Here is a 17,763-nt window from a genome sequence, read left to right as displayed (position 1 = left end):
TATTTTGCAAAATGGGTTTACTTGCAATTAGATGAAGATGAGATGTTTATTCTAGAAACGCTCGAATTAGTTTATTTTAGTTGTTTATTATTTCTAGTTCTTCCAAGAGTAGTATCGAGAACGGGTTTTTCTGCAAATAGTGATTCTGTGAGTCACGAGATCGGATCGCAATTGGACCAAGCTAATTGGATGCGATAGGTAGCTTATAACCCGAGATCCGATTAATTCAATCATTACTTTCTAATTGCGAGGAGTTGCAGCGAAAGGCCCGTTATTTGTATTTCTTGAAAGTTTGCGTTTCTGTATCGGCTCTCTCTCGGTCCCAGCGCTTTGCGAACTCCTCCGTTTCTTAACAATAAGACAATAGTCGCATTTATCGAAAGTATCTGCGGAAGTTTACGGAAGAAAGTTACCGGGGATTCGCATTATCCAGAGAAATCGAATAAGAAAAGTTCAGAACGGAGGTGGACTACTCTGTGGTGATCCGATATTAAATAAAAATGATCAATAAGCCGGGACAGAATTCCATACGGAGGGAAAGGGGCAAGGGGGGGAAGGGGAATTCCCGAATGAACCGAAATTGCATGAAACTTTTTGCGGGCGTCGATTATATTTCACGTGGTTCACCAGGTTGCTCACCGAGGCTATTATCGTTCTCATGCGCAACTTTAATCACGTCGTTTTACCGCGTTTACCAACTTCTGAAATTATCCTATTAATATTCCGGCGCGACATAATTATTGTCCATTATCGACCTCGTTACGCCGCCGTCAAGCGTGATTCCTCTCGGGCCAGAAGGGCAATCGCCGGGGATAAACGCGTGTCTGAATGTTTGAAAATCGCGCGGCGGCCGGGGCCTCCCCTCATAATACACATCCCGTGTCTATTAAAGTTCAACTGTGAGTTTGATTCAATATTTGCGCACCAAGTTTTGGTCGGTGCGCGCGCGTCCGGGTCGACTTTGAAAATCCGGGGAAAATTATTCGCGGAAATATCGCGCGCGATCGGAGCTGATGGGCCCCCTTCCCCTAGGAGTCTCCTTAATCCACACGGTGTAATTCCGGCATTAACCGTGCGTGTATACGTGGTTCTCTAAGCTCTCCTCCGTCGTACTTGCTCCAAGATTATTCCGCGGATCTTCCGGGCTCGTGTAACGACGGAGCAACCGCCGTGCCGCGCCGTGCCCATCGGCTCCGAAATTTGCCCTGGAGATTGTAACGCGACCCCGTTGCATCGTAATGCAAGCACCGTTTGTGGCGGGAACGCGATATCGCCCTATGACTCGGCTATCAGCTGTGATTTTTAACTGACAAAATGTCGCTATTGTTTAAATCAATGCCCGACCAAATTGGATTTTATTCTGTTCGACGTTCAGAATTTTTACATGATTTCATATTTTTTATTTGGCTACATTCGAAAATATGGGAAAATACACCGCACATTTTTTTTCTCCTCTTCCATTTAAATTTAAACACGATTTTAATTAACGCTATAGACATAACAGATTTTATCGCGCTTTTTGAAACATGTTGGTACACGCTATGATTTCCACGGTTATCGATGGGCTCTTTGTTCGCCCATCATTGCCCGCTCATACGTCGCGTATGGGAGCCCTTTGTGGATTTAATAAATTAAAAACTGGTTTTCTCGGCGTTATACTACGGTGTATTATACGAAACTTCAAAGTGCCGTCTTCGTCGTCACGGCGTTAAAATTGATACGTCACTTTGCTCGAGGCGGAGACGGCGGGGGCTACCAATCCACCCGGGGTATTTTAATTGAACGGTGTACGAGAGTGCTAATCAAGTTTCTCCACCCGTTGGACAATATTGATTTTCTCTCAGTCCGTCGAAAATTCAATTCCATCCCGGTCGCCGTTCTCTGCGCCGCTCTCCTCCGCGTCGTTCCCTTCGGCAAATCGCGAATCGAAAATCTTCGTACAAACGATTCCCGACTCGAGGCGCGGAAGACACGGGGACGGGGACCGTGTCGTCTGGGAGAGGCATTTTTCTCTAATCGGTCGCGGAGGGAGGCTCGGGAGAACGACGGAAGTGTTTCCCTTTCGGGGAAAGGACCCCGGTGTTCGTCGCGAATTTTCTGCGGCACTTTGTCTCGGCGGTGGCGCAGTTAAACGCGACGTGGGACGCAAGGTGGAAAGGACGGGAGGGAAGAAGGAAGGAAGGAAGGAAGCGAGCCGGCGACGACAGATAGAAAGAGAGAGATAGGGGAGCCGGAGGAGAACTCTCTTGCTAAGGGGTTGGGTAAAACGAGGAGAATTTATGGGGCGGAGAGCGGACGGGTCGTTCGGATATACCTACGTGGCATGGCGAGATTAATATTACTTTATGAATCTTATAAGAAGCTTATGAAAACCCTGTCAAGTTAATAAATCGATAAAGTTTTCCCACTTTATTGAGCGGTCGATCGGAACAGCGGCGGAACCGCGACGCGACGGCAACGTTTTACCAGGGGACGGCGTTGAAATAACCGACAGAAAATAAAGGGGCCCCTTACGCGTAGCCGGCTTATTGGCGACGGGAGTCGCCCGGAACACGCATGATACCGCCAACATGTGCCGTGAAACTTTCGCGAACCTTCGCGGGGTTAATTCATTTTCTCGTCCTGGCATTCGTTGTTTTGCCATTGAGATGAGACAATCGTCAACAGCGGAGTCGTACGTAATTTTCGAGCGTTAATAATCGAGGCCTAATGCGTCGTTTGTCAACGTGAGTGTCTTAATCGCCGGTAATTATACGCTCAATTAATTACCGCGTTTGTCGAAATTAATGGCACAATTAAGGGGCACGTTTGTTAACGTAAATAACCCGCGCTCTCGGTTGGCCTTAACTTTTTGAGCCGCCTCGCACGCCCGAGAATTAATGTTCGTCGCGCGAAGTCGAGTAGAAATGGAAGTTTTTAAATAAATCGCGGCGGGATTTTCCACCCCCTTCTCTTGCACCCTTATTTTCCGCGGATACTGTATGAGGCGTTGTCTGCTTTATTACACGCCATCGATTGCGTTCCAGTAGGTGGTTATTACGTTCATTTATTTATAAGGGGAATTTATGGCGCCATTTACCATCGCCGCGCGCGCGCGCGCGCGCGGTGGCAATAGCAGTTAGTAATAATGGCTACATATTCTAATTGCAGCACCGAACTTCGTGAGCTCCATGTCCCAGGGAGACTTTGTCTACTTCTTCTTCAGAGAGACTGCTGTAGAATATATCAATTGCGGCAAGGTAAGGAATCGCTGGCGATTAATCGTCGCTATATATCACCCACTGCATAGATTTCGAGAGGGAGAAATCGCGCGGCGGGCGCCTTTCCGCTCGCGTAATTATTATCCGTCGTGAATACCTCTGTCAAGTTAATACCTCCACTATAAAAAATCAGAATAAAATATAGGTTCCAAAATTAAGTGCTATTTAGGTGTTAATTTAGTGCTCTATTCCTGATCAAACTGTTTAGTAGAAATTCGCATTTGAAAGTGGGAGTGCTAGATTCGTGCTAGTACTCCCAACCAAGCTAGTACCTACGCGAATGTCCGTATTTAGAAGTCTAGACCCTGCGAAGGGACGCGGTGTTACGCACCCGTGTCGGCCCGACGATAAAAATCGATCGATGCAATTAAAGGTAGCGACACTCGCTTAAACGGCATTAGTTCCGCCATTAACTTCCGCCACGTCATTTTCACGCGTAAGATTTAATACTCCGCCGCGCGCTTTTCACGGCGGATCGAAATTTGCACGATAAAAGCTCGGCCTCGCGACTATAAAAGTCTCGTCGCAATATTTTGCCCGGTGAATTAGCGCACGGTCAACGGATAACAATGGAGTGCGGAGGAATCGCGTCGAATGAGATTAAATCTCGCGTCGGGCCCGGATAATACGCGCGAAAGTTTCGAAAGTCTGAACGGTTTTTTTTTTAACCGGCGAGTAAAGGCGATTACGATTTCTTTTATCCGTCGTTTCGCATTGAAAGTGAAGCTTTTAGAGGCTCGTCACTTCCTCTCCTCTTCGTTACGCGCATAGACAAGCGGTCCCCCCGCGGCAGCGAGCGCTGTGAGTGTCGGTCGGACTCATTGTGAACGAAGCTTGAGTCGAAGCTCGACTTATTGTCGACAAGCGCGCAGAGCCTCGAGCTTTCCGTGCTTTCTGATAATGACGCATAATTTTACGGGACGAGCGAAGGATAAATCTTGACGGGGGAAAAACTTGGGACGCGATATTATGGATAAAGATTTGCGGGCTCCTCCCGCGGGCGAATGTCGCGGAGAAATTTTATGCGACCCGGCATAAATTTATAATCTCGGCGGGGCACAATAAATCATTCCGCGATCTTCGAAATCGCGCGAGCGCGAGCCCCGTTCCGTTTCCTCCTCTTCGTTTACGTGCTCGAGTATATGCGCTAGCGAATTCTATTTTAATTACAGGTCACGAATAAATTCTCCTTTAAATCACCCGCGCTTGTTTTATCCTCTTTATATAGCGGTATTCCGCAGTGTATTTTGCAAATTGCACTTTTTTCTGAAAGTCACGGTACGATATATTTTGTACAGGCTGCTCCGCGCGAGGAAGTTTCGCGCAATCTTTTATGCGACTCTTCGCGCCATCCGCGGAAACGTGCGTGTCACTTTAATAGCGCGCGTAAAAGCTGAAACTATAGATTTTCTCATTTGCTCGTCCTTTTTTCCTCGTGACACATTTTTTGGGAGAGGAGGGGGCGGGAGGGGGAAAGGGAAAAAAAAATTTTCTCGTCTTACGCTTCCCATGGTGAAATTTACGAGACGCAATTTTCACGTTTGCAGGCCGTCTACTCTCGCGTGGCGCGAGTCTGTAAATACGATCGAGGCGGACCGCATCGTTTCCGTAACAGGTGGACGTCATTCTTGAAGTCGCGTCTCAATTGCTCTGTCACCGGAGACTTCCCGTTCTACTTTAACGAGATACGTAAGTATAGACGGACATCGTATGCTCGCACGATGGACCGTGAGCTTCGATGCACCGTCCGCCGTCTGAGAGTATATTAATTTCGCATCTGTTGTTCTAACTTCGCTTTATGGTCGAAAAAAAGAGAATCTTTTTTGTGATATTTGATGTATTGTATCGACGAGGATATCGCATCCCTAGAAGAATACTGTCACAACTCAGAAATTCACGACTTTCAGAAAAGAGGAAAAATAATTTCAATTTTTTGAATTGTGAGATAACAAACGCAATTACAATTGCAATATTTATTTATAATGAATACTGTTTCTTGAAGAGGTCTGAGGCGGGATTCTGTAACTCCTTAACGACAGTTTCGGTATCGTTGCGCAGCTCTCTCTCTCTTTCTTACTATATATAATACCTGCGCAACAGTACCGAAACTGTCGTTAAGGAGTTACAGAATCCCGCTCTGGTGTGATTCACTTGTCGAGTCATTTATGACACTATCCATCCAGGAAACCGTGACATAACCGGTTTAAAAGAATTATTTCACAATTTAAAAAATTGAATTAAATTTGTTTTTCCTCTTTTCTGAAAATGATGAATTTTTGAATTGTGACGGTTGTTATTCTTCTCCGGGTGCGATGTCTATGACTTAGAACCACCGGGTATCTTTTCGTTTATACAGATTATCGACTCGGTCTTTTGTTGGTCAAGTTATCCACTTGATCCATAGAAACTGATTTCGCGAGAAGACTCATATTTTTAATAATTTTATACCTTAAAATATTTAATTTATAATTTAAAGTGTCCATATTTTGACATTTCTATCTTCAAGTTATCTAAGAAGTCTAAACATTGGTGTTTGATTCGAGCTTTGTACAAGTATCCTTAGAAGCAGATGCGAATTTATGATAGATGCTGGATTAATCGTATCACTCCAATCACTCGTGCGTATCCTTGAGGATATATTCGTTGAGTAATTTAAGAAATATCTCGATCGCAGAGTCAACGACCGAGCTGATATCGGGTCAATACGGCGGCACCTCGGCCCAGCTCATTTACGGCACCTTCACGACGCCGGTGAACAGCATAAGCGGCTCGGCGGTGTGCGCATTCTCGCTCCAGGACATCGCCGATACTTTCTCCGGGAATTTCAAGGAGCAGAGCGCCCTGAACTCCAACTGGCTGCCGGTGCAGGACACGAAGGTGCCGGATCCACGGCCCGGCCAATGCACCAACGACTCGCGCACACTGCCGGATCTGACGCTCAACTTTATCAACACGCACTCGCTGATGGACGAGTCGGTGCCGAGCTTTTTCGGCCAGCCGATTGTTATACGCACCAGTTTCCAGTAAGTGAAAATCGCTCGAGAGCCGGGAGATTCCGGCCGCGAGCTAAAATCCAAATTGAACGCAAACTACGTACGCGCGCGCAGAGCCACGCTTTCGAGCGTTCATCGCGCATCACCGCGTCGCGTGTTTTGCATCGATGCGGGCGCGGTTTACGTTACTGTAACGCCCGACGTTGATAGACGCTTTTTTATTTTTTTTGCGGATCCTTTTTTTTTTTATACAGCGAAACGCGGCAAGTGAATCACAACATGTAAATTGGTCACCTCGCGTGTTCGCTCGTCGACGATACAAAATCGGAAAGCATTGATAACCCTGGTCCTATACCGAAATCTAGTTACAGATTCACTCAGATCGCCGTGGATCCTCAAGTGAAGACTCCCGGCGGCAAGACCTACGACGTCCTCTTCATCGGCACGGATAACGGCAAAGTGATCAAGGCAGTGAACGCCGAGTCCGCCGATTCTCATCAAAAAGTCAGTCCGGTCGTGATCGAGGAGATACAGGCGTTCCCGCCGACAGTACCGGTTCGCGGCATCAAGGTCGTCCGCGCCTCGCAGGCGGGCGATGGCCTCGAGGACGGTCGATTGGTCGTCATCGCTGACAGTCAGGTGCAGGCACTGAGACTTCATCGCTGCTACAGCGACAGGATACTGTCGTGCAGCGAATGCGTGGCTCTGCAAGATCCGTACTGTGCTTGGGATAAGGTGGAGAACAAGTGCCGAGCGTTGGTCGGCCCGGCGGCGACGGACGCCAGCAGGTTCCTGCAGAGCGTTGCGACCGGCATGCACGCGTCCTGCCCGGCGAGCAAGAGTCTCAACAAAGACGCCGGTAGCGTCGGCGCTATTTCCGCTAATCAGAACAAGTTTCCGCAGGACTCCATACCGAATAAGGACAGCCCTGGCGGCGAAATCATAAATATCATGCAGGACGAGGAACAGGACAGCTCAGGTATATGGCTTGTCAATTGAATCGAACGAATTTATTTCTTTGTTTTGCGTTATCACACATGTAATTGATACTCTGTTGCCTGCAGGTCCGGAAGTATCCGCGGCCGACACGCCTCTTCCACAATACTCGGTGGAGACCCTGGTAATGGCTGTAGTAGCGGGTGCGCTGGCCGCATTGTTCGTCGGCTTTGTAGCCGGTTATTTGTGCGGCAGAAAGTGCAGGAAAGACGAGGACGACAATCTACCATATCCGGACACGGAATACGAATATTTCGAGCAACGCCAAAACGTGAACAGGTAATATATTTGTTTTCAACGGACGAACCAATTCGACGGAGGGATAATTTTTTGCCATTTACCGCTCTTAGTAATGTCTGTTTATCCACATTCAGCAGACTGGCGCCCGAGCCGAAGCTACTGCCGCAGGAGGAAGTGACCTACGCGGAGCCGGTGTTGGTTCCGCAACCGCCGAAACCGCTCCAGTCCCCGAAAGGTACCATGAGGAAACCACCGCCAACGCCCACGGAGACTCTCTTCCAGTTTCCGGACGGCTATGGTTTCCGCGGGGGCCCCCGCGGCGATAACTTCGGCACCCTTCGCTCCCATCAGGGCGACGCGTATCGCCGCAACGACGGCTTCGCGACCACGCGCAGCGTCAAGAAGGTTTATCTCTGAGAAACGAGCGAGGAGGGGGGTGGCCGTCATCGGAGTTTAGGACGGCCAGCGCGCAATCGCCACAACGCGACGACGGCCAGCAGGAGTAGTCGCGCTGTGACGTCCGGGGGACAGTCAAATCGTGAACTCGCCGGCCCGAGGGCACTGGAATCGCCCTCGCCATCGTCGAGTGTGTCATCGAGTTCCCCGACCCCTCCCTCCTCGTCACCCTCGCCCACTCTCGTACCGATCGCCATGAGCGGCCAGCAGCCACCGCCGCCGGCAACGCCACCCTGCAGCTTCATCTATCGATCATAGTCGTCACCGTCGTCATCGTCGTCGCCATTATCGTCATCATCATTATCATCATTATCGTCATCGCCGTCGCCATCACGATCACTGTCGTACTTTACTTTCGGCTCGGCGATGCGAGGGGATGAGAGAGAGAGAGAGAAAGAGCGCGTACCGTAGTCCTAGCGCGTTATTATTCCAAGATATATAGAACGACTAATCGAGAGGAGAGTCCAGGCCAGAGATCTTGTAGTACTTTGATGAATGCCGCGATACTTTTCTTTTTTGCCTTCAATCCTGAATCCTCTTATTTCGCGCGTGACTTTTGTTTCGACGCTGATGTTGCTTTAGTCGTAATGAAAAATTAGGATATCAGAGTTTTACGTCGATCGAGTCTATAGATGTTATCGTTTGTTTGTGGAATCGATAAGGATTTTTTCAAATTGCGAAATCGACCGTTCATCACGAGCATTGGGAAACGTCGAGTCAAGTAGCTGTGCGTAGAGCAGTTTGTTCGCAGGTTGCCTATTCGTGAATCATCGCAGCGTCATAATGTAGTATTTCGTAATCCTCGTAGGAACGACATTCCAGCCAGAAGTGTTTTGATAGACGTTACGATGATCATTAGCTCGTTTATCCGTGCATATTGAAGAATGAATAAGGCGAGCGCAAACATTTTAACAAGTAGCGATTGTCGGTTATCGTAGATCTTTAGCACTAATCCGCAAAAGAATGAGCATGTAGAATATAGAAGGAGAAGAGATTCTACGATTATCGATGCTCGAACTGTAAAAACTCGAGTAAACTTTGGTGATTAGGCTCGATTGACAAAATAGTGCGAACGTTACGCGATGGTTCGCAACAAAATGTCGTAATCTCCACTATTTTATTAATTGACAATTAGTATCGAGGTCGGTATATTGTAAAGCTACACAGCGTAGTATTACGACAAGGCTTTTTTCATAAAGTCAATTAAAGGAGACTATCCGCAAACTCGAAACACGCAATTTTTCTAACGTTGTAATATTTAATACGAGTGATTGATAGTGCCATTATATAGATCACGTAACACTGCTGCGTGCCTCGAAATTGAAGACGATCATGATGATCGACATTGTTGGCCGAATGTTTTTCGCGATTGACCAAATGGATCATGTGGAATACATTTAATTAATTGTACATAATAACGTCTCTATGTCTTTATATTTATATTTTTCTTTATTTTATCATTTCTTTTATAATTATATTTTTTATTTGTATTTATACTTTTAATATATTATTGCAAATTGTATAGAGTTTTTATTTACGCCACGTGAAGATTGTTGGATTCGGAGAGTTACTTGGACATAAAATAACAAAAAAAATTTACTTTATAAAATAAAATTGTCCGTAATTTAATGTAATTTATATATTTTAATATTTTGATGAAATATGAATTTTGTCCAGTGTACTTTGTTATAACGTCATACAAATATTTAAATTATACATAAAATCGTGGAGATTGCTATATTGCATGATTTAAGAATGCGTTAATTGATGTATCCGCACCAGCAGCCAACTAACATCGATTACGTTGCAGCTGTTCATAGGATACGTTAAAATAGTCATTCAAGACGATATTACTTTCTAGTTTCTCGTATGCGAATGTCGGTTCTAGTTCTGTGTATATGCTTCGGAGATGCGCGTTCTCGACGCCTGCACATATAATACGTAATAAAGAGCGAAGAAAGCGGGAGAAAAGGTGAGAGAGGCACAGCGCTTATATGAACATAATACATATATACAAAAAGGCATATACATCAGTTAGGGATTACAAAAAGACAGGAGGATTGGAAACGAAGACGAGATGCAGTCCATCTAAACTGAGCCCGATGATGTATGTAGACATCTATCTTAAAGTGCTTCTTATTTCAGTGTGTTTAGAGAAGTAAACATGTATGTGATATATTCTATATGACGAGATACTCTCTGATCGTCAGAGGGGCGAGAGAAACGCATGGGGAGGGCTTTTCTCACTCATCGGGCTCTCTCGACGGATCTGAGACGAGACGGACGTACGTAGTGATGGAATCTCATGGTCTTTTGTTCACAAGAATTCGTCGTTTGTGCGCTTTGTAAATATTGTTTGTACGACCTTTTTTGTATCCATTTTTTACGCGTACAGTCGTGCGTCACGGTGACGCGCATCGTTGATTTCTGACATCTCTGTCTCCCGCAATTCTACGGCATCGCGAAAAAGCTATACATTCCAGCAAATTGTCTTTCACCGATCGTGGAATTTTGTGAACAATCGAACCTGACCCCTTTGACACGCACACAAGTACACGGATACATACTACAGGTTGTAAACTTGCATAGATTTTATTACCACTCCTTTTTTTTATTAATCGTTAACTCGTTTAATTTGTTATCTCTATGTATTTAAATACGCACATCCCTAAGAGCTCGCCGAAAAATTATCCCTCAAACGGTAAGACTGAAAAGGATCCCCTAAGGGCGAGCCTCAATGCATTTATTTTTTTTTTCTTACGAGTTTTTACGATCGGCGTAGATGGAAAATATCTTTTCAAAGAATTTGGATCAAACCTTTTTATTATTACTTAAGTTATCACTGTTCCAAGCACAAACTATTCTTTATTACATTTTTACAATATTACGACTTTCGTTAAAGAAACCAACGAAAGTTTATCGAAGCGAATTGTTAACTCTATTAGTAACATAATCGAATAGTCCTCGTGAATCAGCGCGAATTCGTAAGAAATAGAAAAACGACGATGTACGGATACCTACGGGTATCTCATTGACTGATGTCAAACGGATACGTGAATAAACGTGGAAATTATCCAAACTGCCACGCGGCGTAGATTTTAAGGTAAAACCGATATTTTGTGCTTGAAACAAGTAGCGATAGCAGGAACATCACTCGCCGTGGTTGTATTTTCCACGTGGTTTCGAAGCTGCTATATAATCAATCCGACATTCCTTGTCGCCGCAGGTACATTTAATTATTCCCCTTCGGGAGCTAAGTAGCATTTCTATGATTGCTTGTTTCGCGTCGCGCGAAGGAAAAGAATCTTTTTCTAAGTTTGATATATACGACAAACGGTTCGTACCCGTACCCGAACGAGATTCTATATAAATAATTGTTTAGTGATTTTTTTATTTTTTCATAAACGGAAGACTCAGGCATGATACCAAAGATATTAATTGTAAACTAGGCACCGTTGGTCATTGTGATGGTTAAGCGTTAGAAGACGCACAAAACGGTATAACGATAGGAGAAGGTGGTCCCCCTTGCACACAGCTCGGACACGGTTATACACCAAACACATGCGTGCATACGACACGCGACACGCGAAGAAAAGACAGACGTAAGAGAGAGAGAGAGAGAGAGAGAGAGAGAGAGAGAGAGAGAGAGAGAGAGAGAGAGAGAGAGAGAGAGAGAGAGAGAGAGGCAGGCGTGTAAGGATGTTCACCTTATTAACGAGTTTTAATAATCATGTTAACGACACACTCTAGTTGGGAGACACTCGCGATATTAAGATCGTAGAATTGTACTAAACTAAACGTTGGAATCAAGTAATGCATGAAAAACAGGGCGATCGTGCACCACGAAATATTTTTCAAAGGAGAACGAGAGCGAAAGCGAGAGAAAGAGAGAGAGAAAGAACTGAGTGTACGCGTATGCATGGTGCGTAAATGCGTGTGTAAAGAGAGAGCAGGAGAGAGGGAGAGAATGAGAGCGAAAGGGGTGTAGCGGTAGCTCGGTGTTCAAAAATAAAAAAAAGAAGTCTAATAAGCTTACAATATTATTATCGAGCGTTAATGCTTTAATAAAAGGAAAATAAGTAAAAAAAAAAAACGAAAATTTGTATAAACGTGTTCAAGGAGCTCGTGACGTTCATGTTGTTTAAGCCAATAAGGAACGGATTCCATCCAAGACAATGACGCGATCGAATGTGGTCGATTAGAGCGACTTTCGACTCGGTGTAAATGAATTCGTTCGTCCGGCATTGTTATAAACGGGGAGAGGTCGTGTGACGAACGTTGTTCGATTATAATAGGCTTCGCGTGATTTTTTTCGATTGTTTAACGAGTGTCGCGGGAGACGTAACGATGTTTCATGCATTATTTTATTTCAATTCCTCGAATCCCGAGTTATTTGTCTGTATATTTAACGGAAAGAGATGGAGGGAGTTTAGCCAGTTACTTATAAAATTGAAACAGAAATGAACCCTATAGGAACAACACAATAGGTCTTCTCGTTCGAGAGGAGATCGAGTATAGGAGATGAAGTATATGTGTGAGATGCGATTCGCGAGGATGTGGAAGCTTAGAGATAAGTAGAAGATTAGTAATGATACACACATACGTATATAAATATAAATATATAAATATATAAATATATATATAAATAAATAAATGAATATATATATATATAAATACATATATATATATAGAACGCTTGAAACGTATATTAATATATGATATATATTATAACTTTTTATAAATATATTTTTCCGTCGAAGTCTAGCCTAGTTGATACATACACAGTTACGACTATTAATTTATCCGATCTGATTATTATCGAGATCTAGCGTTAATTCGGACATCTTAGACGTCATAGTTTTACATGATAGGCGAGTTGTACGAATTGTAAGCCACTTAATGAAAAGAGAGGGAGAGAATTAGTACCTAATGTTAAAAAAATTTACTACTAGCGTTGAATCTCCGAAACGGGAGTCTTCTTCTCTTCGCGGCCATCCTTCGCACCACCCCCAAGTCCCCAGCCGTCGGAGGATTTCGCCGATCAGACGTTCCGTTTAAAGTGTGGTACACCAAGCAAAGAATATATATATATATATATATATTATAAAATATATATAAATATGTGTATATGTAAGAGAGAGGTGAGAGAGAGGGAGAGAGAGAAGAAAGAGAAAGAAAAAGAGAGGTCATTGTATTTTTCGAAATTCGCGTTTCAACGAAAACTCCATTGCCACGACGGCTAGAGTCTCGCGATTGTTAATCATTAAAAAAGCGCGACGGACGACCGCGGAAGAACGAGACTCCCGTTCCCGCGTGAAGAAGAATGAAGAATCAGCGAAGGGAGAAAAAAGAGAGTGGTGGGACGGGTATCGCCGTTCCCACTCTCCCCGGCATGCGTTCCATAGTCTGACAAGCTGAGAGAAACGGTGGTGTTTTTTTTTATTCCGACGGGGGTAGCCGGCCGCGCGACGGGCCTCCCCCGCGCGGCGTTGTAAAATGAGCGAGCACTAATAATATTAATAATAATAACGATAACAATATAATTAACACTTAAGAATAATCATAATAATGTAATGCATTGCGATACCAAGAGGATTTTTAAAGGAAAAAAAACACTATAGCATTTATCAACGATAAAATAACGAGAATGTAACATGTATTTTGCTTCTTCCTAATACAGTGCCGTTTACGCTATTTTTTACTCTAACTAATTAGAACGCTCGGCGAAGTGTGCGTCCCGATGGAGGCGGCCGCCCGGCAGCATGCGCTACTTTAAAACGCCGGTCTTGTATATTTAGTCGGCCCATATGTATCCTTAAACGAAAAAGAAAGAAGCTACCGTTCGCGAGAAAAAAAATATGCCCAAATGTGACTCTGGCACACGTTTCGCGCTCGTCGCCGTCGTCGCGCGTCGCCGCCGTCATCGTTATCGTCGTCATCCTCGGCGGTGGACGAAGAGGCGAGGAGTGCGAGGACGACAGGATTCTTTAGGAGCGCGCCAAGTGGGAGGAAGTGCCCGCGAATGCATGATGCATGTGTGTTGGTGCGTGTGCGTATATTTTGCATGTGGACCCCCACTTGGATCAATCAAGTGACTCGCCTCGCATCCTCGCGGTTCCTCTTTGTTGAGATCAAATCGTCGTTTGGCAATCTGTTTGTCGCTTCGCCTCATGTCGGCTGAAGTCGAGATTCCGAGGAGCCCCAAACCGAGCCCCAAACAGTGTGTCTAAAAAGACGTCTTTAAGATGTCTGGGGCGCTCGTTCGCCGCAAAATGCGACAGGATGCGAATTTTACTGCCGTGATTTTTTTATTGTCACGAGTATATCGCTCGGGATGCGACACTCGTACTTCTCGACCTGGCGAACGTTCGGCGAACCGACGCGCGCGATTACTCTCGTTATCCGATCGTATGTTATTACTCTTGTATTACTCGTTACAGACGCGCCCACGTCGTGCCGTTCGTGAGATCGATCGATTTGCGCGAGGCGCGGCGAGGTTGGGCGCGAGATCGCAAGGATCTCCTCGCGCGGAGGATGCGCCGCGGACGATGCGAGCGCGGCGACGAGAGACGCAGAGACTGTACATTAAATAAAAATAACGTTTTTAAAGTCAGAAGGCCACGATACCGATTTCTAGCGTTTAAGAGTTTCTAATTAAGTCACCGCAATTATCTCTCTGGACATGTATGTACACACACGCGGACACACACGCACACACACACGCACGCAACACACATACATACGCGATATAACGCGAGACTCGCCAATTGATACCGATCGGCCGTGGCGTCGGTGAACCGGTACCGATCTTGCGTCTCTGACTTGTCGGATGTAGGAATCGCATTGTCTTTTGCGATGTGTAAGTCGCGTAACGCTTTGTATTTGCGGAGACGAGGCGGACCGCGACTTCGCGAGCGTGTCGCCAGCGTGTCGCCAGCGATCGTTTAACGATCCAGTGAACATAATGTCCCAAATCGGGACAGATAACGTCTCTAAGACGTCACATGTCCCGATTTCGGACATGCGTGTTGTCTGGGGAATCAATTAGACGCGAAAGGAACGTCGTCCTTTTCGTTTTTTTTTTTAAATCACGATGAGATATTCCGACATCGACGGATGAACGAACGTCAGCTCGTTGATCTCGTCGAACAGCGGAGCCGCGGCGCCAGAGTCGCAGGCCAGAGTCGCAATTTGGGGTCCTTCGACTTAATTAATCGAGCAGGATTGTGTGTTGTGTATGCGTCTCCGCCGTGTGTATTTGTAAAATCGCATCCCGTATTGGCGCGCAGCACGCGCCGAACATCGAAAAATCGAAACAACCACCCATTTTAGTCGATCGCAGACACCCATTCTGTGTAGCACAGGGCAGCGTGACGGATTCATTCATTCGTTCGTTCGTACACTCGCGCGATTCACGGTAGCGTTTGAACGAAAAAAATTTCCCGGTGTATGAAGAAGGAAGGGGAAAGGGAGCGCGAGAGAGAGCGATACTAATAATAACGATACTGCATTAATAATGAAGGTATATTATTGCCGATTATTATATTGTAACACACGAAGGATGATGATATTAATAATACTATTTATAAACTGCGAGAGAGAGAGAGGGAGAGAGAGGGAGAGAGAGAGAGAAGAGGAGAAACGAGTGGAAGGTACCCGGCGAGGAGAGGAAGCGCGGCACGAGTGAGAGAGTTGAAGGAGAAGAGATTGGCTGGATGGGAGAGAAAGAGAAAGACAGAGAAAAGAGGCGGAAGTGAGAAGATAGGTAGTTTGGCAGTAGGCTGATGGTAGAGACACGGCACGTCTAATATTAACGAACAAAAAAAAATAATTAAAAAAGTAAAGTATAAAATATCATAAACGCGAAAAAGGTACAGTAGTGGTTTACTATTGGCTGACACGTAGTGTGAATGCTGACATAGGAGAAGCATGCTGATGGCGAAGGGGAGCTTTTGTCGATTTTTCTGTGACGAGTTTAGATGGGGGGGACGGGGATGGGAACGGGATGGGGTATGTCGCGCGATTATTCGCGGGATATACAGAGCAGGGGGGTGAGTTTTGGGAGCGCGTGCACGTGGTAAATCGGCTTGCCCGGGATGTGCCGATAGACAAAACGAAGATAGGGCTTTCTTTCTCCGCTATTTTCCCCGTTATGTTGGTTAATCCTCGGTTCGTTGAGATAGATACGGATTCTCGTTCACGAGCCCGATATTTCTTTTGTTTCTTGCAACAGTATTTCTTTCCGTTCGACTGTCAGCACCTGTCGCGCGATTACCGTTTGCGCAACGTTATCTCTCTAGCACGTTACACGTGCTGCGTTTCTTTTTTTTTTAGCGTGACGTGACTTGACGCGGCGTTTGCGTTTTTAAATATTCACGTTTGCGCGATTCAAGAATAGAAATGCACAGCCGGGATTTATTAGTAAAACAAGTCGACAGGCTTACGGGGAAGCGTACGCCGCGGATGAGGTCGGTGAGAAATGGGGAGAGACTGTCAGAGAGAGAGAGAGAGAGAGAGAGAGAGAGAGAGAGAGAGAGAGAGAGAGAGAGAGAGAGAGGGGGGGGAGGGAGGGAGAGAACACGGGAATTAGGACGGGGGGACGAACTCTTGTGTGCGGGAGGATTAGGCGGGAGAGTGCGACAGGGCGAGAGAGGGGAATCTGATCGAGTGAGAGAGAAAGAGAGAGAGAAGAGAGAATGCGGAGGAACGATTGTAGATTCGGAAAGTCACTTAGCCAGCACCAGACTGCTGTTCATAGTGCCCTGTTATAGTGGGTTCCCTAGGCAGAGTGGCAGAGACGCGGTTAAAAAAAAGTAAAAAAAAAAATGAAAAAGAAAAGCTGGAAGTGTGAAAGTCAGATATAGGGAGGAAAAGGAAGGAACAAGTTAGGGGCTTGGGTTCAGTTTAGTCTCACTACAGAACACCCGAAGATGCAACGGATGTTCTTGTACGGATGTTCTTGTACGGATCCTCGATCAACGAGACACGCGTCGAAAGTCGAAAAGTCGCGGGAGATAATAATCGCGGGTTATAAATCGTCGAAACTATACGGCCTTTTTATGGTCGTCGAACGTTCATCGAGGCTCCTCGAGAGTCTTATCGTCACTTGATTGTCTTCGAAACATCCGAGTCATGTAATGCCTTGGCGATGAAATAGCAATCTATCTTCGCGAGTATATAAATATTTTTTTCTGATACTGTCACGTAAAAACAAAGACTGTTGGGTGAAATGCAGTTTTATATCGCATCTTCGAGTCCTTGCGGCGCAATTAGACGTAGACGAGAAGAACCGTACGCGCGTACGGGCTTTGCGAGGTCCCATCGAGACTTGCAATCGTTCTTGAGATCCAATTTAGGTTCCGGGCACCCGTGAAGAACTTTAAAACGCGACGGATATAGCGGAAGCTGCGGAAGAAAGAGAGAGAGAGAGAGAGAGAGAGAGAGAGAGAGAGAGAGAGAGAGAGAGAGAGAGAGAGAGAGAGAGAAAGAAAAGCGACATGGAGAGAAAATTGTTCGGAAGAAATGAGGCACTCCGCCCTCTGCCCACGGGACCCTGATCTATTTTTCAGAATACGCTATTGTGATTATTACTATATGATAACAATTTAAAAAACTAAAACGACAAAAATACCTTGTATCATTGTTTATTATACGAATTCCGATGATTATATTATTTATATAATGTTAATAATCTATATATTAACGAAATAATTACCGCATTATACCATTATTATATTTAGTATATACTATTAGAGAGTGAGGCTGCTACGCTGTATTAATGAATTAAGTACTAAAGTATTAAGTGGACTCATCCTCAC

At 45.3% G+C, this 17,763-nt stretch overlaps 1 protein-coding gene across 3 annotated transcripts in view; it reads left to right on the top strand.

Moving 5' to 3' along the window:
• Sema1a (semaphorin 1a) overlaps window positions 1-17,752 on the top strand; it is a 282,084-nt gene extending 264,332 nt beyond the window's left edge. Inside the window, exons 5-10 of one of the 3 annotated variants that reach the window (XM_077419775.1) lie at window positions 3,151-3,239; window positions 4,808-4,949; window positions 5,935-6,283; window positions 6,619-7,232; window positions 7,318-7,528; window positions 7,627-17,752. In XM_077419775.1, coding sequence (XP_077275901.1) covers window positions 3,151-3,239; window positions 4,808-4,949; window positions 5,935-6,283; window positions 6,619-7,232; window positions 7,318-7,528; window positions 7,627-7,906 — 1,685 coding nt within the window. In that variant the 3' untranslated portion in view covers window positions 7,907-17,752. Of the gene's footprint in view, window positions 1-3,150; window positions 3,240-4,807; window positions 4,950-5,934; window positions 6,284-6,618; window positions 7,233-7,317; window positions 7,529-7,599 lie in introns of all 3 variants that reach the window. The other 2 variants (XM_077419774.1, XM_077419773.1) reach the window with 2 other exon arrangements.
• Window positions 17,753-17,763: the final 11 nt, after the last annotated feature.

The sequence above is a fragment of the Temnothorax americanus genome, unplaced genomic scaffold (genome assembly GCF_048541705.1).
Source record: "Temnothorax americanus isolate GAGA-0224 unplaced genomic scaffold, ASM4854170v1 Scaffold58, whole genome shotgun sequence".
Taxonomy (NCBI): domain Eukaryota; kingdom Metazoa; phylum Arthropoda; class Insecta; order Hymenoptera; family Formicidae; genus Temnothorax; species Temnothorax americanus.
Note: the sequence above shows the minus strand (reverse complement) of the source record. Positions and strands in the feature narration are given on the sequence as shown.